This window comes from Canis aureus, chromosome 16 (assembly GCF_053574225.1).
Source record: "Canis aureus isolate CA01 chromosome 16, VMU_Caureus_v.1.0, whole genome shotgun sequence".
Classification (NCBI taxonomy): Eukaryota; Metazoa; Chordata; class Mammalia; order Carnivora; family Canidae; genus Canis; species Canis aureus.
Genome location: NC_135626.1, coordinates 12769142 through 12795507, shown reverse-complemented (window position 1 = coordinate 12795507; position 26366 = coordinate 12769142). Strand labels below are relative to the sequence as shown.

General features: G+C 60.5%; 1 protein-coding gene across 19 annotated transcripts in view; it reads left to right on the top strand.

The window, feature by feature from the left end:
* Positions 1-26366, top strand: part of EXD3 (exonuclease 3'-5' domain containing 3) — an 80886-nt gene that overhangs the window by 27819 nt on the left and 26701 nt on the right. For 17 of the 19 annotated variants that reach the window (XM_077851579.1, XM_077851574.1, XM_077851578.1 and 14 more), the window contains 15 exons: positions 445-509; positions 5599-5772; positions 6041-6208; positions 11709-11762; positions 12747-12886; positions 15833-15933; positions 18985-19058; positions 19161-19199; positions 21046-21212; positions 21563-21686; positions 22131-22341; positions 22436-22545; positions 22984-23146; positions 23222-23388; positions 23840-23998. In XM_077851579.1, coding sequence (XP_077707705.1) covers positions 445-509; positions 5599-5772; positions 6041-6208; positions 11709-11762; positions 12747-12886; positions 15833-15933; positions 18985-19058; positions 19161-19199; positions 21046-21212; positions 21563-21686; positions 22131-22341; positions 22436-22545; positions 22984-23146; positions 23222-23388; positions 23840-23998 — 1916 coding nt within the window. The remainder of the gene's footprint in view (positions 1-444; positions 510-5598; positions 5773-6040; positions 6209-11708; positions 11763-12746; positions 12887-15832; positions 15934-18984; positions 19059-19160; positions 19200-21045; positions 21213-21562; positions 21687-22130; positions 22342-22435; positions 22546-22983; positions 23147-23221; positions 23389-23839; positions 23999-26366) is intronic. The other 2 variants (XM_077851568.1, XM_077851569.1) reach the window with 2 other exon arrangements.

Genomic DNA, 26366 nt, shown 5'->3' with positions numbered 1-26366 from the left:
GGGAGGCTCCAGGGTGTAGCCAGCCTGTGTGGGGGCAGCAAGGGCTGGAGGCCAGACTAGGTGGGCGGTGGATGGGAGGCCATGAGTGACATGGAGAGTGGGGGTGCTGTGGCCCACCAGGCATGCCCTGACGGTCAGTGCTGCGACCTTGGCCCTGCTGTCTGATGCCCCTTTCCTGGCCATGCAGTGTGGCCACTCCAAGGCCCACGGCCCAGCACCCCTGAAACATGAGGCTTGGCTTCCCCCATACTGTGGGCAGCAGCACTTCGCAGCAAGCACTGCGGGACAGGCAGGCCCCAGGTCCCAGGGAAGGGGCAGCAGGCAGCTCTGGCCAGAGAGGCACAAGAGTCCACAGGCAGTGGGTGTCATGTATGCAGAGCCCCCGGGCATTGGTCAAGGTGGGGGATGGGGGGTCCTGCATAGACCTTGTCTTGTCCCCCACAGGCCAGGACCCGTTTCCGTTCCTGCAGGCCCTGCAGAAACTGTGGTCCACGCGGGAGCTGCAGCAGGTGAGTGAGCGCACGGAGCGCGGGCACCTCTGCTGGCCTCAGTGGGCCACCCTCTCTGAAAATTCCGGTAGACACGTGGGGGTGGGAGCCCTGGGCCAACACCCACTGGACACTTGGGCCGAGAGCAGGAGGGAAGGGCCTGCAACTGCCACTCAGCATCTGCATGGCACAGGGGCCCCGGGATCTCACAGGCCTTCTCATGGCTCCCGTCCAGCGACTACTGATCTGGCCATCCCACTGGGGATGCATGTGGCCCTGGCAGGGGGCTGCATGCTCTCCCACAGCCACTCGGTGGTCCCGCCACGGCCTGTGCCTGGAGGGCGGCTTTGGCCCTGGGGATAGCAGAAGTACCCCTGACCCTGGATGCCCTGCCCTGCCCTCGGCTCCCTGAAGCAGAAGAACAAAGTTGCCCTGGCTCCAGGGTGGGTACGTAGCAGTCACCACTGTGAGGGCCAGAGGGCTGAGGCCCGTGTCTCCTGTCCTGCCTCCCACTCCTGGTTGAGGGTGGGCAGTTCATCCAGGGTAGGAAGGGCTGCAGGCTGGTGGAGGAGTGGTGCCCCGAGCTGGGGACGTTGAGGACGCTCCTGCCAGGCCCACGGCTTGCTTCGCAGCAAAGGGGGAGAGGGGGACCAGCACCTGGCCTGTGGGTCAGCCACACTTGTGTGTGTCAGGGGACAGGCCTGGGCTCTGTGGTGGTGGTCAGCACCCTGGACTGATGCATCCAGGCTCTGAGCCACCCCGTCCAGCCATCGGCTAGAGAAATACAGTCTTTGCAGAAACCAAAAGCTCTTTAAATTCTATATCCCGTGGCCTTGGGTTAATGCTGAGGCAACGTGACTGTGTTATTTGGGGAACTGGCCTCACAGGTAGCCCCACTCAAGCCGCCCTGCACGCCCGGGTTGCGCCTCGCCTGGTGAGTGCCTGGGGCATCTGTCTGTCTGTCCTGCGTCAAAGGGAACTAACTCAGGGCTGCGTTGAACACCTCCCTTCTATTCATTCCTGGGGCAGCTGGATGATGGTAGGAGTCCTCGTCCCCAGAGAGTCTGGAGGAGCCCACAGACTGTCCTGCGTGGGTGCTCGAGGTCCGGGGCTGTGGCACCGTCTATGGGGCACTTCCTGCTTCTTCCTTTCCCAGGGAATATCACCGCAGTGGTGTGGCTGCCAGCCTGAGGTGCTTCCCACCTCTCCAGAACCCAAATGGGGCCAGCCCATCTTCTATGGCTGCCTCTCCTCTCTGACAGGTGCCACCACTGCTGCCATGGGCCTCATGTGCAGTCTCCTCTTCCCCAGGTACTTACGGCCCTGACGGGCTACATTCCCTCCAGCTCAGGGCTCCCTCTTCATTAAGGCATCTCTAATGCCGGCCGTTCCTCACTTCCAAGCCCACACAGGAAGGAGCACATACTCTCATTTTCAGTGCCAGAGAGGCCTGTGTGTGGCAGGTCTTGCCCGTGAGCGTGCCGGGCAGTCATGGTCCCCACCTGGCGGCTCCCGGGGAGCCTAGAGAAACACGTGCTATCTTCACTGGGTTCACCCACCAGAACTGGTCCGGGGCCCAGTGAGTGAGCTCATCTCTGGAGATGCCCCAGTGTCCCAGAGGCAGACGGCGGAGGGCCACCAGGGACCACGGGGCGGAGGGACCAGTGTGACAGTAGTGGCGTCCTGAGGGCTGGCCGAGCTTGGAGAAGTTCCAGGGTCCTGGGAGAACAGGGCAGGAAAGCTGGAAGCTGGATCCTAAGAGGAAGGAAATGGGATGGTGGGGGGCTGTGGTTCCTCCTTAAAGATGCAGCAGGAGTGGCAGGTTTGGATGCTGGTGTGAGCGGCCAGGATGCAGGCTGCAGGTGGAGTCCGTGGCTGGTGTAGAGTGGGGCCTGGGCCCGAGGACAGATGTCCACAGAGCCCCCCTGGGTGGTGACGGGAGGAGAGACAATTGGCACAGGAAGGGGAGTGTGGAAAGGCCTGTGCCCCCTACAGCGGGGCCCAGGACACCAGACCCCTGGGAGCTTGTTTGAAACGTCAAGTCCCAGCCAACCTGTGGCCCTCCTAAGGCAGAACCAGGGTGTTGGAGTAGGTCTTGTGGGGGCTCTGGCTCCGCTCAAGCCCGAGGAACCTGTGGGGTCAAGATGGGGCAGGCAGCACCTTCACCTCTGCAGTGCAAGCTGGCGAGGGGCAGCCAGAAGGCAGGAGGGAGGGACAGGGCAGTGGCCACAGTCCCAGAGCCAGGGTTCCAGGGGTTGTAAGCATAGACATGGGGCCACCAGGCATAGGCCAGAGCAACACAGAGGGGCCGCGGACTGGACTTCCACCTTCCAGAATGAGGGATGGCCGGTGGGCTCGGGACCTCGCATGTGAGGTACACCTGGCGGCTGCAGGGGTCTGGGGGCTGCAGGTGGGGCCCAGCCATCCCTTGGGGCCCCTGTGTTCCTCCCTTAATTTTCACTTCTCCACAGTTTCAGGCACATTTATTGTCTTCTTTCATTCCCAAACCCGCATCCCCCTGCCCTGTCCCTGGAGCTCTCCCTGCCTGCTGCCCAGCAGCCCTAGTGACTGTCCCCTGTGCTCTGTGGGTCCTCCTGAGCTCATCTTAGCAAAGCTCTCTCCCACTGGAAGTGTGCCGGCCGGGCAGTGACAGCGTGACAGGGGTTCCTGCCCGCCAGCCTCCCCTGGGGCAGCGTCGCCAGGACCATGTGTGTGACGTGTCAGCCCGTGTGCCCCGTGCACCCCGTGGAGGGAGCTGCCTATGGCCCCACCTCCATGTGGCCACCCTGGGACCTTGGGCCTCCTTCCTCGCAGACCCCTCGCCTCTGCTGGGTGTTTGTACAGGGAGACTTGCCAAGTCTCCTGTTCACCCTAATGCTGCAGGAGAAAGTCTGTGTTTCACTTTCAGTAAGCTGCCAGATGGCTCAAGCACGGTGGTTTCAAAATTACACTGGAACTAAGTAGACATTTGCCCTGAATGTCTGGGAAGCATCGTCTGCATGGTGGATGCAGGGGCCGTGGCCCATGTTTCGGAGCTGCCCCTGCAGCCCTGCCTGCAGCCCAGAGCTCTGTGGGTGGGCCCCGTGGCCTGGGGGCACTGGTGCTGTCTGAGCACAGCAGAGGCATTTGTGTCGGAAGAGGCGCGCACAAGCAGGATGCAGGTGACTTGGAGCTCCAGACCCAAGAATGGCTCTCCTGAGGAGAGTTCCAGCCCAGCCTGGCTCCCGGATGCTCTCCGGGCGGAGACATGGGAAGGGCCGTGTGGCCAACAGCCTCCCTGGTGACTTCCCTCCATGGTCGCTTAGTCACTAGCAGTGGGGGAGCCTGTGACCCCGGCTGGGTCAGCAGAACCCTGGGGAGGTCACTGGGGCTGCTGAAGGCTTCCTCTCTCCAGGGAAGATGCCACAGTGAGCAAGGACATGCCCTCAGTAGTGACAGCCATAAGCAAGGCCCGCAGATGCCCTGTAGGGTCTTGGCTCCTTCTGGGATGCACCTACCTTCGCCCTGGGGATGATGAGCATCATTACCACGGGGCCCCAGGAACAGTGAGCGTCACCTCCATGGTATCACTCCAAGCCCCAGACCCCCTTTGCTCTGGGCACCTCGACTGTGTCTGGTGTGTCAGGACAAGTCCCGTGCACTCTGCATTCACGGAGGGTGACCATCCAGCGTCCTGGGCCCCTGGAAGCAGATAGCCATCAGGCCGCGTGCTGGTCCCCTTAAGCTGTCCTCTGGAGCCTTCTCGTGGGTGGGGACATGGCCAGCATCTTGCCACCGTACAGCAATAGGCAGTGACCATTTCAGAAGGGCCTGCCCATTTGCTCCCCTTCTGCTGACCACCACAGAAGCTCCCACCATGAAGGGCAGCTGGACAACCCAACAGAAGGAGCTGGCCCACAGCTGACCATGGAGGGGTTCTGGGGGGTTCCAGGGGCCATCCCACTGGGAAGGGGTCTGTGTGACCTCCTAGGGCCCCTTGGGCATCCTTCATCTACACCTGGCTGCCCATCACCCTGTCGTAGGAAGGATGGTGGCTTTTCTGGAAAAGCCTTCAATTTTTGTGGCCCCTGGTCAGTGAGCATTGGGCCCAGAGCTGGAGGGCCTCCTGGGGCAGGATTCTTCCTTCCAGCCTCCTGCCCTGGATCGTGGCAGGCTGTACACCCTCCACCTGGCTGGTGGACACTCTCCAGGGAAGAAAGGAGATGGGTGTTGACCTGAGCTCACCTTCCAAGTGGAAGAGCTGGCTGGCCAGTAACTGGGAGCCACAGGTCCCACCCACACAGCCACCCCACTCTGCTCTGTGAGCCTCTCAGAGTCACTTTTCGGGGCGCCGAGGGGGTACTGGACCTGTATGTGTTGGGACCAAAGTCCAGAGAGTGCCTTTCTCTATCTGTCCTTCCAGGAGCAAGAAGGCAGTGGTCAGCCTTGGGGGTCTTTTTTCACATGTTCCTGGAAGGCATGGGCAGCTGGTGGAGATGGGGGACAGTGGCCCCTAGGGTGGCCTCGGGTGTCAGGGTACCTGCCCTGAGTAATGGACACCTAGAGAAGCCTGCGGCTGCAAGCAGGCCCTGGACTTGCAGGGTGCCCCAGGGATCTCATGGCTGATAGGCCAGGGCGCAGCCAGCCGGCCATGCACCGGGGTGGCCCTGGGATGACACCCACTCGCCCAAGTGGAATGTGTTTCTTCTGTCAGTGTTCACGTGTTTCCAAATCTTCTGCAAGACGTGGAAAAGCACACCAAAGGCATTTTTTGGTATGGGTTTTTTCCTTCTCTTATCTGTTTCCTGTCGCTTGCCAACACGTCACTGAGTCTGAAGGCAGGTGCGGGTCCTGGACATCACACAGGTAGTGGGAGTGAGGCAGAATGACTGGAGCCCCTCAGACAGTGCTCACCCTCAGTCTGCGTGGGGACCCAGCCCCTGTCTTCACGGGACCATTAGTGGGACCCAGGGCCACAGCAGTCAGACCAGGCCAGAGACCCGAGAGGGGAGGATGACCTGACTCACCCCAGGTCCCTCTGAGCCAATCACACCCTGGACCACGCAGGTCAGGGAGGCTGTGCCAGGAGGCCTGGAGCCTGACAGAGCAGCTAGTGTCTGTGTCTCCACAGCTCCGGGAGGAGGCCTGGCGGGGCTTTGATGCCCTGGACGATCCGCGGACGGGACTCCTAGCCATGCTGGAGAGCAGCCGGGGCTGGCAGCAGAAGGGCCCCTCCCTGGAGTCCTGGCTTACCTGTCAGCTGCAGCACTGGCTGCAGGCACAGCCACTCCCAGGGCCAGCCCAGGTGAGCCCTGCCCACAGCCCCACAAGCCACAGCCATCTGGCCTCTGTAGCCAGCTGAGTTCGTTCACCCTTGGTGGGTGTGGTGCCTTAAGACTGCCTGGGCTTCCGGGTCTGTGGGCTTGACCCTCCATCTCCCCACCTGGGCCCCTCCCCTCTCGGCCCTGCCTGCCTAGAGTGTGCACCGTAGGCACAAGGTGGCCAGTGCAGGATTCCTCATAAGGCCTGCCCCAGCACTGTGACCCCAGTTGAGGCTGCTGTCTGCCCCCCAGTGCAGCTTGAAGCTGAAGCAGCTGCAGGCCCGTGCACTCAGGGTCCTTGCTGAGAGCCCCCCTGTGCTGGTGGAACCACTGGTGAGCATCTTCCAGCTGCAGGATGCAGACCAGAGCCCCCTGCTGACTCATGTCCACCAGCTCCACCGGGAGGGCAAGTTCAAAGAAGTGAGTGTGACCCCCATGTGGGTCGTGGGTCGTGGGTCAGGGCTCGGGGGAAGGGCTCAGGGGCATGCCTTCTGATCCTGGGGCCACCGGCCGGGTCTGCATGTGTCAGGCAGCAGGCACAAACCGGGCCGAGGAGGCTCACAGGGTCCACCCTGGAAGTGTCCTCTCTGTCCCTCCACTATGGGGGCTGCATGAGGGGGCTTCAGGTCTGATGCAGAGGCTTCAGGGACCAGCCACCCCCAGAACCCAGCTCAGGCCTGTGCCCGACATTGGGGTCCTAGGAGACACTCATACTCACCAAGCTGAATAGGCCTGGGAGCAGCCCCTCATACTGGCACGTATGAGGTGGCACGGCACCTGGGGTCCTCTGTCTTGAGGTGCCCACTGGGTCCTCAAACATGCTCAGCGGTCCAAGGATCCTCTGGCTCTGCCCGGAAGCCCTATGGCAGAGCCACTTACCTGAGATGCTGCTGTCCAGTCTCATTTGTCAACTCCCAGAAACAGTTGTGGGGGTTAAGAGGATCAGCAGGGTGGGAGTCCCTGTACCCACACTTGCCACCCCTTGGGCCTAAGTCAGACTGCGGGATCTCCCACACCCTCCCGGCCCAGAGCTTCCCAGGCCAGGGGAGCTTTGACCCAGGAGCACCTGCATGACCCTGTGGGGTTGGAGGCCTTCTCCCTCCACTCGGCTTCTTGCTGACCTGGCCTGGGGGCGAGCAGTCCGGTTCTCTCTAGGCCCAGCTGCTGGCTGAAGACAGTACCCTCCCATTGTGTACTTGCTGGGGGGACCCTGCAGTCACACCCACACCAGGCCTGGGGACTGGCCACTTTGCTTCTGTCCCAACAGCAAGAACAGTGCCCTGAGATCCCTGAATGCTATGCCTGCCACCTCCCTGGACCCATCCAGTGGCCCTGCCCTCACTTGGGGTGGCCTATCTCCTACTATTCGATGGTTCAGTTGGACCAGTCTGACCAGTGGTGGTGCCCCCTGAGGGTCCATTGGCTCCCTGCCGTGCAGGCTGGGCCAGACCCCTATCCTACCTTACCAGTGATCCCCAGGACTAGCCCCTCCGCCTAATGCTCATGTGTCTTTGCAGGAGCTCAGTGTGGGGCACAGGTTACTGGTCATGACAGCAGAGAGTCCTCTAGTGCATGCAATGCTTTTGAACGTAGGGCCTGGTGGGGACAGGTCATTTGGCTCCCTTGTCCTGGGGAGGCCTGGGTCTGAAAGAGCAAGTGTGGAAGCATGGGTAGTTACCAGTCTCTGGGTAAGAGCTCGTGGGGCCCTGAGGGTCTCGGTGGGTTCGTTGAGTCTCCTCTGTGAGCAGTACCAGCTCTCACTTAAGTCCAGAATTTTCTGAGAGAAGATGGAGGCTGACCAGGAGCCCTGGGAGTGGCTCGGGTGTACATGAGGCAGAAGGGAAGAGGAGTCTGCAGTGAGTAGGGAGGGGACTCCATGCGGGGCGTCTCTGAGCTGTTGCTGTAGGCACAGGGGTCCCCGCGGCATCTCTGTGCCCTGAGGGGGAGGATCACCGCAGGGAGGCAAGCGCTGGAGAAGTTCTGGGGCGCCCAGCTCAGGGGTGCATTCCCACCGAGTCAGAGCTCCTATGTTCTGGGGTATCCAGAGGCTCACCTCCACCCATGGCCTCATCGGGCCCAAAATCAAACCTAATTTGTGGACAGTGCTAATTTCTGGACATACTTCCTGCGCCTGTGCTGGCTCAGGGCTTGGCAGGCACCAGGGCAGGACCCCAGGCCCACCCCATGGGGGGTGGGATGGGGGCTTCTTCCCTGGGAGGCCAGTCCCAGCCAGGGGGCTATTTGCAAGGTAGGCCTCACCTGGACTGCCAGACCCCAATCCTTGGAAATGAGGGCCGTGTGTTGGTGGCTGTCCTGCCCCAGCCTGGGCTCTTGTCTCGAGACTGGTGAAGGGCGCTGAGAAACCAAGATGACCACGCCGGGGACAATGTGGCTGGGGCTCTGCTCCTGTGGCGCAAGGCCATTCTCCGCAGGCTGAATGGGCGGCTGGGCTTGCAAGAATGCGGGAGGCAGAAGGCAGGCTAGTGTTTCGGCGTCTTATGTTACACCCGAGCCTTTCAAAGAGTGTCTAGGGCCGGCTGAATGCACCTCCCTCACGCTCCAAGGCAGGAATCCCAACACAAAGGGGGCTCTTGTCCCGCACAGGCCCCTTCTGCGAAGAAAAGCCATTGTCCCCAAGCGGGGCCGCCCGGCAGGCGGTGCATGCTCCAGTGGCCACCGCCGCGCCCGGCGAAAGGGGCCGCATTCAGGCCTGTCCGCTCGGATTAGCAGGGACTCACGACTTAATGTGCGCCGATATTTCATGTCGAGGGCGGCGGCTGGCTCCAGGCGGGATGAATGCCTGCTTTTGTCTACTGAGTTATTTTATTTACATTTTTTAAACAGCTTATCAAGGTAAAAAGATAGCTTTGCTTGGGGGGGAGGAAAGAAAGGCCCTTGGCTCCAGGCCCAAGCCAAGCTGTGGAGGTGGGAGGTAGGCCCATCCCAGGTCTGAGGCTACTGAGTCTGGGCTCGGCTGCCTGGGCACCTGCCCAGCCCTCCTGCCCAACGGAGTGGGCAGCCTGGGGGTCCATGTACACTCTTCCCACGGTGGCAACCCTGGCCCCTCCGGGTTTTCTTATTTTCCCCAAAGGCAGCAGCTCTGGCACCTGTCAGGCCAGAGGTGTCTACAGCCCTGCTCTGACCCAGATGCTGGGCAGTGCAGTGTCTCTTCTCAGTGGCCGCCATGCAGAGGCCAGGAAGGCCTGGGAGGTGCCAAGGAGGCCCAGTCCTCCAAAATTGCCTTTTGTGGGATCTGAGCCCCTCCCACCTTCCCTGGATCAGCAGGTGATCTTCCTACACCTGCTGGGTCTCTTGTGTGACAGCGCAGTGGGCAGTGGGCAGCTTGGTCTGCTGTCCCCTCAGCAGGAGCTCAGACAGAAAAGTGATCAGAGATGGATTGTAAGCCAGGCCTGATGACAATGAGAGAACTACCCGGAGCGCCCCCAAGTCCCAAAGATAGAAGCCAGGCAAGGCAAGGGGCTTCCTGGAGGAGGGGATTCTGCGTCAGCCATCTCCCCAGGTCACTGTCCACTCCCTAAGGAACCGGGGCACCCATCCCGTCCTCCAGGTGCAGAGCCCTTCCCACCTCATCCCAGGGCTGCATCCAGCTCTGGGTGTGCCAGCCGCACACTGCGGCATCCACACAGTATGAAGGAGGGGGTACCCTGAGTGCTGGGAGAGCTCCGGATGAAAAGCCACTGCTCTGGAAGAAGCGGGGAGAGGACACAGGCCACGGGCCCTGCTGAGCGCTCTGACTCCTTACAACAATGATTACGTGGGCAGGTGGGGTGTGCACAAGTGAGGTCTGAGCTGTCCACCTGCGGTGGGTACTGGTGGGTGCTGGTGGGCACCACTGCTGACTAGGGCCCTGACGACAGGGCAACAGATGAGGGGCTGGGGTGGGCACAGCAGGGCCCTCCTGACCTCGCTGGCGCCTTGGGGGAATCCCTGCTGGCAGAGGGCAGAGATCCTCAGGACGTGGTGAGTGGTTGCCGGCCGCCCTCTGTGGTGAAGCCGTTCCTGCTGCTGTGATCGCCCTGGGCCCACCCTGGCCCCCTCCACCCCGACCACCATTCCGGACTACCCTACACCCCAAGCCTGAGGCCTCACTCCAGGATTCAGAGGGGTTGTTGGATGGCTGGGGGGTCAAAGATCCCCCCACCCCACTGAGGGCTGGGACCTAGAGCACAGATGGACTCTTGTCCTTAGGGGACCCAAGGCGGAGGACCCCAGCAGAGGGAGTGAGGGGGCGGGCAGCCTAGCACCCCAGGTCACCTCTGCCACCTCCTACCCCTTGTGGCTTCCCCTGCTTCACCTCTCCCAGGGTCACTGGCCCACAGCCTGGTCTGAGGGTGGGAGCGTTCCAAGCCCCCAGCTCTGCCTCCCACCCCCCTCCTGACCGAGCCCAGCTGCAGGTGTTGACCCTGGAGGAGCCAAGAAGCTGAAGGGGGCAGGACAGGTGCAGGTTTCTGATCTTGGTGTGCGGGGCCAGCAGGGTGCGGTGCTAGCCTTCCTGAGGGCGCTGGGTGCTCCCTTAGTGCCTCACGGGTTCTCCCATCCAGAACCGATAATACCCCCCAGGCCCCCACTCCCCCGCACCTGGACCCCACCCACAGCCCTGGCCCCTCCCACAGCCCTGGGCCCCTCCTCCAGACCTGGCCCTTCCCACAGCCCTGGCCCCTCCCCTCCCCTGCACCACCACCACCCCCGCACCTGGACCCCTCCCACAGCCCTGGCCCCTCCCCTACACCCCCCACGCCACCACTGCACCTGGACCCCTCCCACAGCCCTGGTCCCTCCCCTCCCCCCAACCCCCCACCCCGTTCAGGGCCCCGCGGGGCTGGCGGCGGGCGAGCCCTGGACAGCAGCCAGGCTGCGGAGGCGCCGGGTCAGCGCCTCAAGGGAAAGGCCCCTGGCCCTGCGCCCCCACCCCGCGCGATCCGAGGCCGGAGCCGGAGCGGGCCTTTCCCAGGCCGCTATTTTGGTCCTTTGTGTGAGCTGCGTGGGGCGGGGCGCCCGGCTGCTCCGCCGGTTATTTTTGCTCATAATAGGAGCGCGATGTATGGAAATTATTAATAGTAGCCCGGTCCGCGGTACGTGCGGACGCTCAGGGCCCCGGGCGCGCTCTGCGCCGGGTCGGAGGAGGGGTCCCTGTGGCCGTGAGTGGGGCCCCGGGGTCAGGGCCTTCTGCGGGGCCCACTTCCCTAGTCCTGGGACCTCTGCCCTCCCCTTCTCACCAGGAAGCTTGGGGTACAGAGCCTCCCTGTCTTTGGTCCCCAGGGGCAGCTTCCTGTGTCCCCCCAGCACCCACAGACCACAGCACATCCTGCTCCAGCCTCCCCTCCCCCGGGCCAGCCCACCTTCCTGACAGGCAGTATTCGGCTGGTCTTTCTGGGCTGTCCACTGGGTGTGCCCTGTGGAAAGTGCTCAGGGGCCCCCAGGGTGCCCAGAGGCAGGGCTCACCAGCCCTGGCCCCTGGCTGTGAGCACCATGACTGGCCATGCTGCATTTGCAGGGGGAGGGCAGCTCTGGGAGGTAGTGGGCAGAGTACAGTGGGCCAGCGTCTGGGAGGGAGGGGTGTGACAGAGCTCCTGCCTCTTGTCTGCCGGTCCCTCTTGGTCCTCTGTCCACTCATCAGCAACCCCTGGCCAGAGCCACCTGGGCCCAGCACCTGCCCCATGCCCCATCTAGGCCACCCCCTAGCCTGGCAGGGCCCACCTGGCTGGGTTGTTCCCACCTGCTCCATGTCAGGTGGAGTCTCGTTCACGTGAGGTGGGGGACTTGTCTGCCAAGAGGCTTCTGGATTCCAGGCCCTTGGATCTGAACAAGCCCTGTCCTGTGCCCACAGTGGCTGGGAGGCATGGAAGGGTGGGAGCCCCCAACCAGGCCCATTGTCACCTGCTCCGTTTGTGGTTGTCAGGCTGCTCTGCTGGGCATGAAGCTGAAGCTACAGCCAGGACTTGATGTTGAAAAGGTGAGCATCTTTCTCATGCAAAGTGTGGAGATTCCCACTTGGATAGACCCTAGGTCTCCAGAAACATGGTTTTGTTGGGGGACATTCTCCTACCTGTGAGCCCTGGCCTTTGCTCCTCATGGAGGGGTCGGGGGTCTCAGGGTGCTGAGGGCCAAGGTCACTTGTGGGGGCAAGAGGGTGGTCACTGGCCTTAGGGGTAACATGCACAGAAGGCTGTGGCCATAGGGACTCTCAGGAGTGGGACTTCCCCTGAGGTCCCATCCTGGCAGATGGGTCCCTGTTCAGTCTGGGTTCCAGGCAGCTTGACCTATGTGGTCACATGGAGCGGGAAGGAGGTGAGGAGGGGTCTACTGTTGGGACCCCTGGGAGGGGGCTTTGGTGAGGCCCGGCCCTTACAGTAGAAATGGCCAGAGTGTCCCAAGGCCGTGCTACCACCAGAGGCTTCCTCGGAGCTTCCTGGAGGCTTGGGCAGCTCAGGGCCCTTGTGGGCATGTGCCAGGTACCATGCGCAGGTTTGTCTGTGCCAGCAAGGAGGCATTTCTGGGCCATCGGGGATACTGCTCATGGTTAGTGTCCTTCCTGCCTCCCACCACAGCTCAATGAAGACAAGGGGACAGCTGATCTTCCCCAGGATCCCCCTGGCCTCTTGGGGCCTCCAGTCCTTTGTAGTGCAGATAGAATGAGCACAGAGCCCAGGACCAGGCCAGAGAGCCATGGGGCCTGCGTGTGTCTGTGCCCATGTGCACTCGGCACAGCGTGGGCTGGGATGAGGGCACCATGCCCTGGGAGCCACTTGGGAGTCACGGATGTCTGAGCCTCTGCACCCCCAGGGAGGCAGGTCACCTGAATAGGTCTCTGGTCCTCACAGTTCTGATGCTCTGGCCACTCCCTCCTCTGGGTAGGAGGTGAGTCTGGGGTCCTGGCTGGAGGGTGGAGGCACCAGGCACCTGCAAGGCTGTGACCCCAGGATGTGCTCCGTCATAGATGAGCATCCCGCTGCTTCTCCAGGACAAGGTGAACCTTGTGGAGTGTTACGTAGCTGGCTTCCCGGACCTGCAGAGGAGGCTGCTGGCCCTCCTGGACTCCTGGTGCCAGCCTGACTTTGACATCAGAGTTGTTGCCAGGTGAGCGCATGGAGGCCCAGGGGTGGCATCAGGCACACAGGAAAGCCCTGTGCATGCCCCGTGCGCGCACACATACACACACATCGGCAAGCTCAGCCAGAGAGGGGCCTGCTTCTGGAGCCCAGAGGCCACACAGGGCTGGAACCAGATGAGAGACCGGTAACCCTCTTAGATGAACAAAAATAATTCTCCATGTTGCATGAACCATTTCTTACCCAGTTTTGGGAGTCACGGTGCCTGTCCATTACTCCTTCCTTCATCCCATCACCTTGTGACCCTCACTTGTGCACGCCTGGAGCCCTTGTGGGTTCCTTTCAACTACGTCCATATATGACACAAGGATGTCACCTGCGTGTGGGGCACAGGGATGGCCATGTGTCTGGGGTGGCCACAGTGTGAAGTAGCGCTTGGAGGTCTGTGGAGGTGCCCTGAGCCACCCAGCCCTGGGACCATCCCTCTTGAGATTCAGCCTGGCTTTGGGCCCACGCCCCCGGAGCTATGGACAAGTCACTTTCCCTTTCTGGGTTTATTTCCTCATTCCTAAAATAGGACTGATTTTGCCTGCATTCAAGGGCTGTGACTTAACGTGCTGTGAAGCAGACAGAGCACGTGTGGCACCACGCCAGGACGTCTAGTGTGGGGTCATTGCTGTTACTCCATATGTGGAAAGGGACAAGAGTGGCACCTGGCTGGCTCCATTGGCGTGGCATGAGGGTGTTGATCTCCGGGTCTTGGGTTTGAACCCCACATTGGGTGTGGAGATTGCTCAAAGATATTTTTTTAAATGAGAAGACAAGGTTGGAGCAGAAGAAAATATCTGAAAAAGACACAATGGCTTCCTTCATAATAGCTAAAATGGAAACGTTAGCAGGGATGTGGAGCCCCTGCTGGTGGGGTCTGCTGTGGCTTGGCCACTCAAGTATGCTCTTTGGCACCTTTGGCCACAGCTAGACCTGTGCTAGGACCGCCTCAGCAAATCCCTGCTGGAGAAGCCCACGACACACGGGTGCATGGTCTGTGAAGAGACCTGTGTATGCTCATGGGCCCAAAGCCCCGGGCAGATCCACATGTCTGTCAATAGCAGAGCAGACAAGGAACCTGTCTGCAGCCACAGCTGGGCCTCGCATGGTGGGCCGCACACAGTGGGATGTGCACAGTACACACGAAGCATAGAGGAACTCCACACACTCAGTGTTGTACGAGATGGTCCAGACCTGAGGGTCCAGACTCCATGATCCCTTTTGTGGGAAGTTCAGCACCTAGTGCACAGTCTCTGCAGGAACCAGCCAGAGCAAGGCCGAGGGGCAAGGCAGGGGCTGAGCATCCCAGGTGAGCTGTGGGTAGTGGGTCCTCAGGCACACCTATGATCCCCGCTCCTTGCTGTGTGTCAGTTATACCTCAACACACTAGGCTTTAAAAAGTTTACCTGTTTCTGGCAGGTAAACATGAGTACATGTTATTGCCCCTTTGCTTTAAAACGAAGAAAACACTAAGATACTGAGAGGTGCAGGGACAGCAGGTGGTCAGGCAGTAGCACTTGGCAGGCTGAGAAGCTGAGCCCATGGCCGCGAGGAGCACATGAGGTCTCACACCTCCATGCTGGGAGGGAGGGCTGGGGGACCCAGACTCCATGCTGGTCAGACAGAGCTGGGGACCCCAGGCTGTTGTGTCTGGGCACAGCTGAGAACAGGGGTGAGGCTCTGTGCAGTGTCAAGTAAGCTTTCAGAACCCAGAACAGAACTCTTGTCAATAAAAAATACGACCAAGGGATGCCTGGATGGCTCAGTGGTTGAGCGTCTGCCTTCCACTCAGGTCATGATCCCGGGATCCTAGAATTGAGTCCTACATCAGGCTCCCTATAGGAAGCCTGCTTCTCCCTCTGCCTGTGTCTCTGCCTCTCTGTTTCTCATGAATAAATAAAGTCTTTAAAAAGATAAAAAAAAAATACAACCACAAAGCAAAAATGTCAGTCAAGATTTGGAGGACAAATTTGAAGATGTCTTCCCAAAAGTACAAAACTGATGAACAGAATGAAAATCAGAGAGAAAAAAGAAAAAGAAAATCAGAAATGATTAAAAGAAAAATTAGAGATACTGTCAAGAAGGCCTAACATCTAAATAATGGGAACCCCAGGAAAAAAAATAAGGAGGGGCTCACCCCCCAGGTGCCCAGGACAGAGGACAGGGAGCCAGGCCTAGCAGGTGGTGCTGGGCAGCCGGAGTGGGTGAGACCTACACTGCAGACCCTGGGCGAGCAGACACCTGATGGGGTTCCCGGAGCACCACCTGCCCCCAGCTGAGGGAGAGCTCTTTCAACTACAACGTATCCACTCAAATGAACCTCCCACTAGCATGGAGCTGACTACTGACCTCGGGTGGGCGCCATGTCCAGCTACTTCTGCAGGTGTGCTGTGCGCAGCCAGCAGGGTGAGGAGGCCCCACCTCCTCATGCACTCATGAAGGGGCTGGCCAGGTCCTCCCTCAGGTCTAGAAACTGAGGAGGTGATAAAAACAGACAAATATTACCCCAAAGAGAACGGGAGCGTGGCCTGCGCTGACTGTGTTGGCCTGCTCACCAGACTGTCACAGGCATGGTGTGTCCTGACTTGGGTGGATTGCAGACGCCAGGTAGCGGGTGACAGCCAAATGCCTCCCATGGTGAGACGTCCCTGTGAAACACCTAAAACCGAACAACCAAGAGATCACGTGCGAGTATGTTACTTGGAAACACAGAGGCAGATACTAGACGGGACAAAATTGACATGCAGGTGTCTGGAGCAGGTGAGACAGTAACGTACCGTGCTTCCTGTGGGTGGTTCTCGTGGAATCACCTGCATCTTGACCTCTGTGTGTGCATGTGTGACCCTGACAGAAATACAAGTCATAAATGTATTCATTTTAAAAAGAAAGTCATTGCCAGCCCAGAGACGTGTCTGTGTCCCTGCAGGCAGCACCCGCAGGTGATGTCCCCGAGGTTGGAGAGGCTGAGTCCCAGAGCGCTGAGTCAGCAGGTCCTGAGTCTGCTAGAACGGCATGGCCTGGACCCAGGTGAGTGGGACCCGCAGGCCCAGCGCCTGCCCACCACGGGCCCTGGACCAACTGAGATGCTGGCCCCCTGCCCTGCCCTGCCCTGCCCTCCCGTGTCCCAGCTTTGCTGGAATGATGGCCATGTGTGTTCCCTGGTCATTGGTGCTGCATTTGGCCATGGCGTGTGCCTGTTGGCTGTCAGGATGTCTTCTTCAGAAAATGTCTAATCAGTTCCTGTGCCTGTTTTAAAATCAGGTTATTTGGGGGTTTTTTGCTCTTGTTGCAGGAGTTCCTTGTCCCTTCTGAATGCTCACCTTTCATCAGATAGGTGCTGGGCGAATGTTTCCCCCCATGCCCTATGTCACCTGTCAGTCTTGCCACGCAGAAGCTGATTCGTAGTTGATGGGATGCCACTTGTTCATCCTGGCTTACGTTTGTCTGCTTTGGCTTTTTAGCTTTTGGTCCCCCCGCCCCTTCCGCCCAGCAGGCTAAACATGAAGCCCTCTTTCCTCTTAAAATATTCCCCAAGTTTCAATAGATGTTATTTCCATTATGGTGCAGCTTTAGATGTTTTCAAGTTTCTGTTGTGGTTTTCTTTGCTGATGGGCTCATTAGAAATGTATTTCTTAGTTTCCAAACTGTGTGACTTCTAGTCATGTTTCTGGTGGGGGCTCCTAATCTCACTGTGATCAGAGACCATGCTGTGTGATGTCAGTCTTTTGGGTCAAGATGTGTGCTTAGGAAGAAATCTTAACTTCTTGTCTCTGAAAGGAATCTCTCTCTCTCTCTCTTTTTTCCCCCCACTTTGACTATTTTTAGGGTCATCTCTTTGTCTCTGATGTTCTGTGGTCTCACTGTGAGGAGACTCATTACAGGTTTTCTTTGTATTTATTTTGCTTGGTGTGTGTTAGGCTGTTTGAACCTGTGGACTGCTGTCTTCACTTGGTTCTGGAAGATCGGCAGGCATGATCTCCTTAAGTATTGTTTCTCCCACTTTGCTGCCCTGCTGTCCGACCCCTGAGTGCGTGTTCACCCTCTCCCCACACCATCCATGAGCCATAGCTATCCCATGGCTTCCTTGTCAGGTGCTTTCCCGCCTCACTGAGCCTCTCCTTGTCTGTGTCCACCAAACCACAAGACACAGCCCTCATTTGCATTTCGATTGTTGGATCTAGCTCCAGAAGTTGTAATGTGGTTCTTCTTCACATCTGCTATTTCACCTTATATGGCTTCATGATGCTTGAACGCATTTCTGATTTTGTCTTTTTCTCTGGGTGTGTTGGTCACGGTTGTTTTATGGTCTATATCCACATTTCACCACCATCTCTGGTCGTGACTGGTTTCTCTGTGTCACTTGGAGGTTTAAGTGTCGTCATGTTTGCTTCTGCCGCTCTAGAGAAATTATGTAGCTTCTCTGGCCCTTGGATGAGGCGCCTCCTGCATAAAGGAGAGCACTCTTGGGGGCTTTTGCAAAGATAGGAGCACATCACCAAGAGGTTTTGATTTGTGATTTTCAGCAGCCCCCATGGTGGCAAGTGGTGCACACATGGGAGAAGCAGGAAGGTATGTGGGTGCCCGCAAGCTGGTGGTGCACATTGGTCAGGGCATCTAGGAACAAGGAGCTGCAGGCTGTACTGACAGTGGCTGGGGTCCCCACCTGACACATATGGGCCGAGTCCAGGAGACTGGCCAACTGGTGGGACTCCTGAGGCACCGGGAAAGCCACTGTGGGAAGGAGCCACCTTGAGCTGCAGAGTAAAACCAACAGTGGAGTTTAGGTGCAGAAGGTCCAAGGAGGGTCCCGGCACCAAAGACCTCTGGGGGTGCCAGGGTCTGAGGCACTGGGAGGAGGTCTGGAGTGTGGGCCACCTGCCCCTGCACATGGGAAGCTGGAGCACTGTGTTGAGCACCAAGTAGGGAACACCCCCCCCAGGGACCCCTGTCCCTGGCACAGGGGCACCTGGGGTCACTTGTGTGCCTGTCCTAGGCACCGGTGTTCTAACACAGATGAGTCAGCAGGATACGGTTTGGATTGTTTGAATTCTGTGGCATTTTCAGGTGGTGAGCATGTATCAGGTGGTTGGGCTTGGCTTCCTATGCCTCTAGCCTTAAGGCTCTGTGCTCAGGTCTGGACCAGCAGCCAGGCTGCAACTGAGTCCTGTGTGTGGATGTGACACTGTATCGCCAAGGCACTCTGACAAGTATCCCCCCAGCCAAGTGATGCTTCAGATCCTTTAAGTTTCTGAAAGGTCTGAGGGTGAATGGCTCCTGCAGGAATGCGTTAGCTACTCTATGCCCTGCCTGGGGAGTGCCCATAGCTCCTTTCCTCGTTTGTTCCCCCCCTTCCTCAGGCTTTGTCCACTTCACCCTGCAATGTTGTCCCAGACCCCTGAGTGGCCTCCTGCGGTCTGGAACCCTCAGGTCCTCAGCAAGAAGGAGGAGGGAGAGCCCCCCATCACCAGTCTGAAGAGTAACTGGCCTTCCTTTGCAAGCCCCAACCTCTGGGCAGCATTGACCTCCAGGGTGGCTGGACAGCGACCCAGCCACAAGGCTGCTCCCCGGTGCTGGGTGTGGGGTGCTAGCAGGACAGCCACACTGTGAGAGGGTCCTGGCCAGGCCCTTGGAAGACCAGGCCCCCAACTGTCCTGTGGTCAGCATGCCATCCACCCTGCCAGGCTTCCAGGACAGCTGGCCTTAGGAGGGAGGGGCAGTAGCCAGATGGCTGGATGGCTGGCCAGGTGGATGGATGGCTGCCCTTCCTGGGAGTGAGGCTAACGGGTAAGCATCACTTTGTAAACAAACAAGCAAGACGGCTCTTCCTGATGGGCTCACCTTTCAGGGGGAGAAATGCAGAAATGAGACACCTCTGAAGGGTCCTACCCAGGGAGAAGCTGGAGCGGCACCTGGAGAGACAGCACACTGTCCCTTGTCCCCTGTGCAGAGGTGGGGGCTCCAGGAGACCCCTGAAGAGGCTTGAGGCGGGGAGGGCAGGCCGCCTGTGGGGAGACCATGGGTTGGAGCCCACTGACCCTGCTCCCAGCCCTGACCCCAAGTCCTGCCTTTTCTCAACAGCACTGTGCCCCAACGTTGTCACCCAGCGGCGCCTGGCCACTCTGCGCTACCTGTGCTATAAGCGGCTTGTGGAGGTGGGTATGCCAGGCTGTGGCAGGTGGGGGGCTCCGAGTGAGGTGCTCTCCGGCTCCTGGGGCTATCACTAGGAAAGGTCACCTTGGTGCTCACTTTTGCAGGGAAGCATGTCCCAGGAGAACTGGACTGACCATGTGCAGGTGAGTCTGTCCATGCCCACCGTCCCCCTGGGGCTTCCCGGGCACAAGCTGGGGGTGCAGACCCGGGGGAGGGCCTGGGGGACAGGCGGCCCTAAGACAGTGTGTGTGCACGTGGACCACGTCTGCAGGCCCAGGCAGCTTTCACATCGGCCCGCGGCTGGCTCCACTCCTCTGATGTCCCTGGGAGGTTGCAGAGCAGGCAGTATAGATAGAAGGCTTCTCCCCTCCCAGCATAGATGCCGCACCTTGACCAGGACTCAGACACAGACCTTGGGTCTGCCCACCCCTCTTGGAGGGTGCAAGAGGCAGATGCTGAGGGACTGGGCTTCGTGTGAGGACCCCCAGGTGAGGCAGGGCCAGAGTGGCCAGGGATCCTGGACGCTCCGTTAGTGTACAGAGCCCCCCAGTGGTGGGGGAGGCGCACTTTGTTGGAGGTTCCACGGTGTTCACTGAGGGAATATTCTAGACCATCTTTGAACACTGTCCTTGCCCGTACCTCTGGGCCCCCGGAGGCCTGGCGAGAGGTGAGCCCGGGCCCCTAGAAGGAGGCAGCCGCCCCTTGGGGTGATGCAGGGACCTAGACAGGGTTGGACTGCACAGCCACACCTGGGTTCTGGGGGCCGCAGAACCCAGCAGGACAGCAGCCTGGATGGGACCATCTAGGAGCTTCTGTCCCTCAGGCCAAGCTGGAGGTGGGGCTCATCATGGACACCGCGCTGCCTCTGGCCCTGGGTGGAGAGCTTCGGAAGAAGGGGGCTGCACAGGATCCCAAGTGTAACATGCCTCAGAGCCATGGGCCAGTTAGTGGGGCGGGGGCCTGTCCCTTCTGGATGAATAGTCTGGTGGCCGGTGTCCTGAGTGGCATCCAGCCGGGGGCAGCACTGAGCTGCCCCCCCCCTCCGGGAGTGATGGGTGTGTGAGGTGAGTGGTGAGTCACCAGAGAGGAACGTGGACCCCCGGGGAAGGCCCGGAAGGCTGGTCCCCCCTGGGTGCCAAGGCTGAGGCAGCCGGAAGGGCAGCGGACATCCTGAAGAATGTGGAGGGGTTTCCACATATTGTCGTCCACGTGGGAACCCGCAGCCTGCGGGAAGCGGATGGCCTGAGGCTACTTGGGGGACAGAATCCCTGGGAGGGGGCCCTGCCTGGACCCGGCAGGGGCTCCTCAGAGCACATGGAGGCCCCTGGGGTCAGAAATCCGGAGGACAAGAGTCTCAGAGTCCCGGGGAGGGTGGGGTCCTGGCCCCCCACCCGACTCACCGCAGCCTCTGACCCTATGGGCTCAAGGACTCAGCCAAGATGGGGACCCTCCTTTGGAGCCCTCCTGGTACAGGTGGCTGGGCCTGGACATGGGTGGGATGCCTGTGGGCCACATGGGTTCCACTCCTCCTGCGTCCACCCTGTGGACTGGGGATGCAGGACGGTCCCATGGCCCCACCTTCCCCTGAGCATGTTGGCAGCCCAAGGGTGGGGGTGAGTGGCCTGAGGTGTGAACAGCCTCAGGTCAGGAGCAGGCCCTACCCTTCAAGGGTGGAGAAGGAGCAGGGCCAGGCACCGTTCTAGAAAGACAGTACCAGTCTCAGGTCTGGGGACAGGACCAGAGAGGGCCTGGGACTTGGACATGGGGAGCCTGGGGCCAGGCAGTCAGGCGGCTGTGGACATAGGACCCTCCAGCCCCACCACGCGCAGGGCCCTTGTACGACAGCTTGGTCAGCACAGAGCTCCATTGTGGGGGCTTCTGCGGCCCTCCTTCAGAGAGCAGCCTCCGCCAGAGGTCTAGGGGCTATCAGGACTGTCGCAGCCCCTCGGGGCAGAGCCAAGCAGTCCAGCGCACCCATCTGTCCCCCAGTGCCTGGTTGGGCAGGACGAGTGGCTGCAGGAGGAGCTGCTTCGGCTGCTGGCCTCTCCCGACAACAAGGCCGCAGCTGCCCAGTGTGCCCTGGACCTCTCACTGCCCGAGGAGCGGCTGTCAGCCCCTGTGGCTACAGAGCTCCGCCGGCTCAAGCTCCAGGAGCGGTGAGCATCCCAGCTCATGAGGCTGGCGAGGGGAAAGTGCACGCCCCCCACCCCTTGGGAAGGGCCCATGAGTCATGGATGTCAGCAGTCAGGGAAGAAGGGGACATATGTTCCTGCTCCTGGGACACAGACATTACAGAGCCCAGGAGGCAGGTGCCCCTCCTGACCAGAGCCCACAGCCAGGCCCAGCACCTGGCCCAAGACACCCACAGTCTGCAGTCGGGGAAGGGGAGCATGAAAGCGGGATCCCGAGGACCCAGAGCTGCCCTGCCCCACTGAGGTCTGCTCTGGGCCTGGCCTGGCCAGGAAGCAGGGGGCGGGTGGTGGTGCCACAGCCTCTCTCCTTCCAGGAGGGCCGAGGCACCTCTGGAAGACAGAAGGGATGGTTACTACCAGCCGCCCATCAGCAGGGAGGACATCCACTTCCTGGCCTCTTGGGAGGACTTGGCCGGGCATGAGGCGGAGCTCCTGCAGGTTCGTGGCTGGCTCCAGGGACTTTGTCCACACCAGGCCCCACCAGGCCTGGACGTCCACCGTGCCCCCCCCCTCCAGACACCCATGCAGAGCAGGGCACGCATATCAGCCCACTCTGAAGGCCCAGCTGCAAGTATCGGGTGCCTGCCCCGGGCACTTGGCAGCGGCCCCCCACCTGTAACATCTCCACACCTGCCTGTGCCAGGGTTGGGCTCTTGGCCTGAGGGTGCAGGTGCTCTGACTCCTTCCGTGTGGAACGAGGGGCAACCAGGGCACAGGCCCAGCCCCGGTCATGAAGGATCCCACAGGGCTGGTCAAGCCTTCCCAACTGAGATTCCCTCGCCTCAGCTTCATCCTTGAGGTCGGGGGGCAGGCTGGCCGTGCCTTCGGCCACAGCCCCGCAGCCCCAGGTGGGCCTCACCTGTTCACACCAGCTCTCTACAGCCTGGCCAGGTGGTCGGTGTGGACCTGGAGTGGCGACCCTCGTTTGGCACAGGGGGCCGGCCCCAGGCATCAATCATGCAGGTGGCGGTGGGGGGCCGTGTGTTCCTGCTGGACCTGCCTCTGCTCTCACAGCCAACAGGAGGCCAGGCGTCTCAGGCCTTCTGTAGGCTGGTGTCCCAGCTCCTCTCTGATCCCTCCATCACGAAGCTAGGTAAGCAAAGCCCTCGCCCGCCAGTGGGAGGGTGCTGGGGCAAGGCCAGGGCCCTGTCCTCAGGTGTCCATCCCACTGACGGCCTTCCCTGCAGGTTATGGGATGGCAGGGGACCTTCGGAGCCTGGGTGCTTCCTGCCCCACCCTGGCTCATGTGGAGAAGCAGCTGCGGGGCGGCCTAGACCTGCTGCAGGTGCATAGGCAGGTCAGTGGACAGGGATGGGGACCAGGACGGGGTTCTTCACCACAGGCTGGTAGGCGTCTGTGGGTCAAGACATGATCGTGGCCTGAAAGCACCTTTGCATCGGCCACCAGTCACCAGGCTCCGTGGGAGGGAGTGTCACCATGTGTCCCCATGCTTTCCCCAGAACCAGCCCTGCTTTGGATCCCTCTTAGTTCTCAGCACGTAGTTTTGGGGGCTCAGATGGTAACCCCAGAGCTGTGGACAGGTCACCGTGGCCACAAGGCCCCCCTGTACTGCCTGCCCAGGCTGTCTGTGCCCCTTTTTCCGTGCACAGGTTACCAGGAAGGGTCAAGGGCCTTCCCCAGGACAGGGCCACCATGTGAGACAGTGACGGTGTGAATGATGGCCATCCATTCTCCAAGGCAGGCCTCTCACCCTCGAGGGCTTCTGTCTTGGCAGATGCGAATAGCAGACATGCCAGCTCTAGGTAGGGGTGAGGCCAGGGGTCTGCGAGGCCTCAGCCTCCTGGTGCAGCAGGTGCTGGGCCGGCCCCTGGACAAGGCACAGCAGCTCTCCAACTGGGATCGGCGCCCACTGAGTGAGGAGCAGCTGGTTTATGCAGGTGTGCGTGCCCTCCCTTCCCCCACACCCCATGCCCCATACTCTGGGGGCTGAGGCTGACCCATGCCAACCCCAGCTGCTGATGCCTACTGCCTGCTGGAGGTGTACCAGACTCTGTGCAGAGAACCTGCCAGCTTCTCCCTGTCTGAAGACCTGGCCAAAAGCCTGAGGCCAGGACACAGCGAGAGGTCAGGGCCCCAGGAGCTGCCCCGCCTGCAGGTGGCCCCAGCCTTGGCCTGGCAGGTGAGCGAAGCCCCTCAGGGTCCCTTTGCTCCCAATTTCAGGGAGGGTCACTGTCCTTAAAACAAGGGCCTTACAAGGGGAGGGCTGTGCTGAGGCAGGCCAGCAGCTTACAAGGGGGCCCAGGTCCCTGCCTGGAGAGAAGGGAGGCAGGGCAGCGGTCAGTGTCCTGGAGGACAAGCCCGACACGGCCCTGTCCCCACACCAGGTCTCACATGCTCCCACCCAGGTCCAGGGCAGAGTGTGGCACAAACTGTGTGGCTCCCGAGCCCCCCGCCCCCAGGAAACATGTGGAGGCCGTACTGGGGGCCCATTTCGTTCATCTGCATAGAGAACATACCACTCAAGATTCTTTTCAAAGTTTAAAAAAAAAGAAAGGGCTGAGCACTGGGCACTCAGGGATGGGGCGGGGGGGGGGGGGGCGCGTGGACTGCTGAACCAAGCCACCTTGCAGGAGCCTGCAGCCAAAGAGGACATGGCCCCAGGAGTCCCAGCCAGGGCCTTCCGTGTGGTGTGCGACAACATGCTGCAGGGACTAGCCCGGAGCCTGCGCTGTCTGGGCGTGGACGTGCTGGCACTGGGCACCGATGATGACCACCGCAGGGCGGCAGAGGTGAGCGTGCCGGGTCTGTGCCCCCCACCCCCACCAGGGCTCAGGGCTCTTCTGTCTTCCTGTCCTGGGGGCAGGAGCTGCGTCTGCAGCTGCAGGGTGGGCCCGGGACACCCCTGGGTGTCTGCCAGCTGTGACCCTCCCGGCTCTTTGGGGGTGTGCCTGCCCCCACCCCCAGCCTCTGTCCTGCGGCCACTGGGGACACTGCACAGAAGGCCAGAGCCAACTTGTGGGGACTCCCGGCTCCAGGGCCATGGAGAAAATCTGGGCAGGGGGTTGGGGGAGTCCCAGGACTCAGGGGTTTGAATGTAAATGGAAAACTCTTTCACGGGTTTGTGGCAACAGAACTCACATGCAGCTCACATACCATCGGCCTCCGCCCCGTGCAGCCTGGCCACGGCTTCTGTGTGTCTGTCCGTGTGGTGGTCTCTGCATGGCTGGCGTCGTTCACTCAGCACCGTGTTTCTGGGCTCATGTCTATTGTGTGCGTGTGTGTCTCTCTCCTTTTCATGACCACGTCGCGCTCCATGTAGGGGTGGCCCATAGTCCCCCTGCTGCAGACGGTCACCTGGCTGCTTCTGGCCCTGGCCTTCCGAGTCACACTGCTGCGAAAGAGCACAGACATGGCCGTAATGTCACTTTCATTGTTCATGTGTGGTTTCTTTTATAATTGCAAACATTCTTGTGAGAAAGCATCCTCAAGCTAACCAGAGGGCTGGCTGTGGCTGCAGGTCAGGGCCCAGGACCCCAGGAGGTGGGGTTTGCCGGCCAGCCAGGGGCCTACAGCTTGAGGGTACCACGGTTCCCTGCACGAGGTGCCCTGGGCACAGGTGGGGCTGCCACGTGGGGCTCAGCTCCCCTGATCCCTCTAGCACACACAGGTGGGTTTTCGTCACGCCGACCCCATGAGTGAGGAAGCTGAAGCCAGCAGAGTGGGGGGACCTGCCCTAGCTGCCTGGTGCCCCCTGGGTGCCGGAAAGAGGGGAGGGCTGGGAGAACACAGGCCCTGCCTGGCTGGAGCCGCACCTCCTGGGCCAGCCCCTGGTGCCCATGACAGCTGGGGGGCTCCCTGCCTGGCCCCTCGTGGGCTGGCCCAGTCCTGGTATCCAGAGAGAAGTGGGTGCTCATGCCCAGCCTGACCCTGGCCCCCGTCCCTGTAGAGGACACCTGTTTCCCAACCGGGGAGGGTCTGAGACCTGGGTGGCCAATTGGGCTCCTCAGGACCCAAGACCAGGGTTATCAGTCAAGGAGTTGAGGAGCCAGCGAGGAGGCACAGGGGAGCCTAGCTCCCTACCTCGGGTGTTAAAACTACCCCAGGTGTGACTTCACACAGCCTGACAGCAGTTAAAGATATGACTTACCGATTGACCTTGAAACAGAGATTACCCTAAATTGCTGGGGTGGGCCCCTAGGAGGAGGGAAGGAGCCAGGGTCCTGACAGTACCTCATGAGCCAGAAGTGGGTTCTACCCCAGAGCGTGGCTGCCAGCACCTCGATTTTGGTGTAAGCCCCGAGGGGGAGCCCTGCAGCCATGGCGACCGGGCCACCACAGGGCCATGTTTGGGCTTGTGGGGAATGTGGCACTGCCCTGGCACATGGCTGCAGACACGAAGGAGCTTTGAGAATGGGTCGTGGCTGGGGCATTATGACGGGGGCCTGGCCAGCCCTAGAGGCCTGCGAGTGGATGGCAGCAAAGGTCAGCCACGGGGTCCGGGACATGCAGCCGAACCGCATGGCACAGAACACACAGACTCTGAAGTGTCGTGGGAGAGATGCCCAGGCCTCCCTGGAGGCCCAGGAGGCGGCCCTCGTGGGTGGTCCTTGTCTGGCCGCCCCGCCCTGGATGTGTGAGCCCCTGGCCGCGTCCTGGTCCTGGACTCCTGTCGGCCGTGCGGTTTCCAAAATCCCTTAACATATTTCTATTCAGCCCTTTGATCTAAGCCTCTAACAAATTCTGTGTTTCCACTGGGGTCTGCAGGGGAGGAGGCTGCATGCTTGTTCGCTGGCCAGTGGGGTACGTGTGTCCATTTAGGGCACCTTCTTTGTGGCCTCATGGGGGCAGGGCCCTCAGGCTTGTTCTGCAGCAGGACTTCCTGCATCCCCCTGGCTGTTTGGTGTCCTCCTCTATGGACCCCCCCTGAGTCATATGTTTCCATGTCAAACCTCTGATTAGATGAACTATGTGTTTTGTCCAAAAGCAGGTTGTTGGGGACACCTGGGGGCTCTGTGGGTCAGGCATCCGACTCTCAGGCATCCTGATTTTGGCCCAGGTCATCATCTCAGGGTCATGGGATCCAGGCTGGGTGCTGAGCATGGGAATCTGCTCTGGGTTCTCTGCCCCTCTGCCCCGTCCCCTCTATGTGCGCACAGC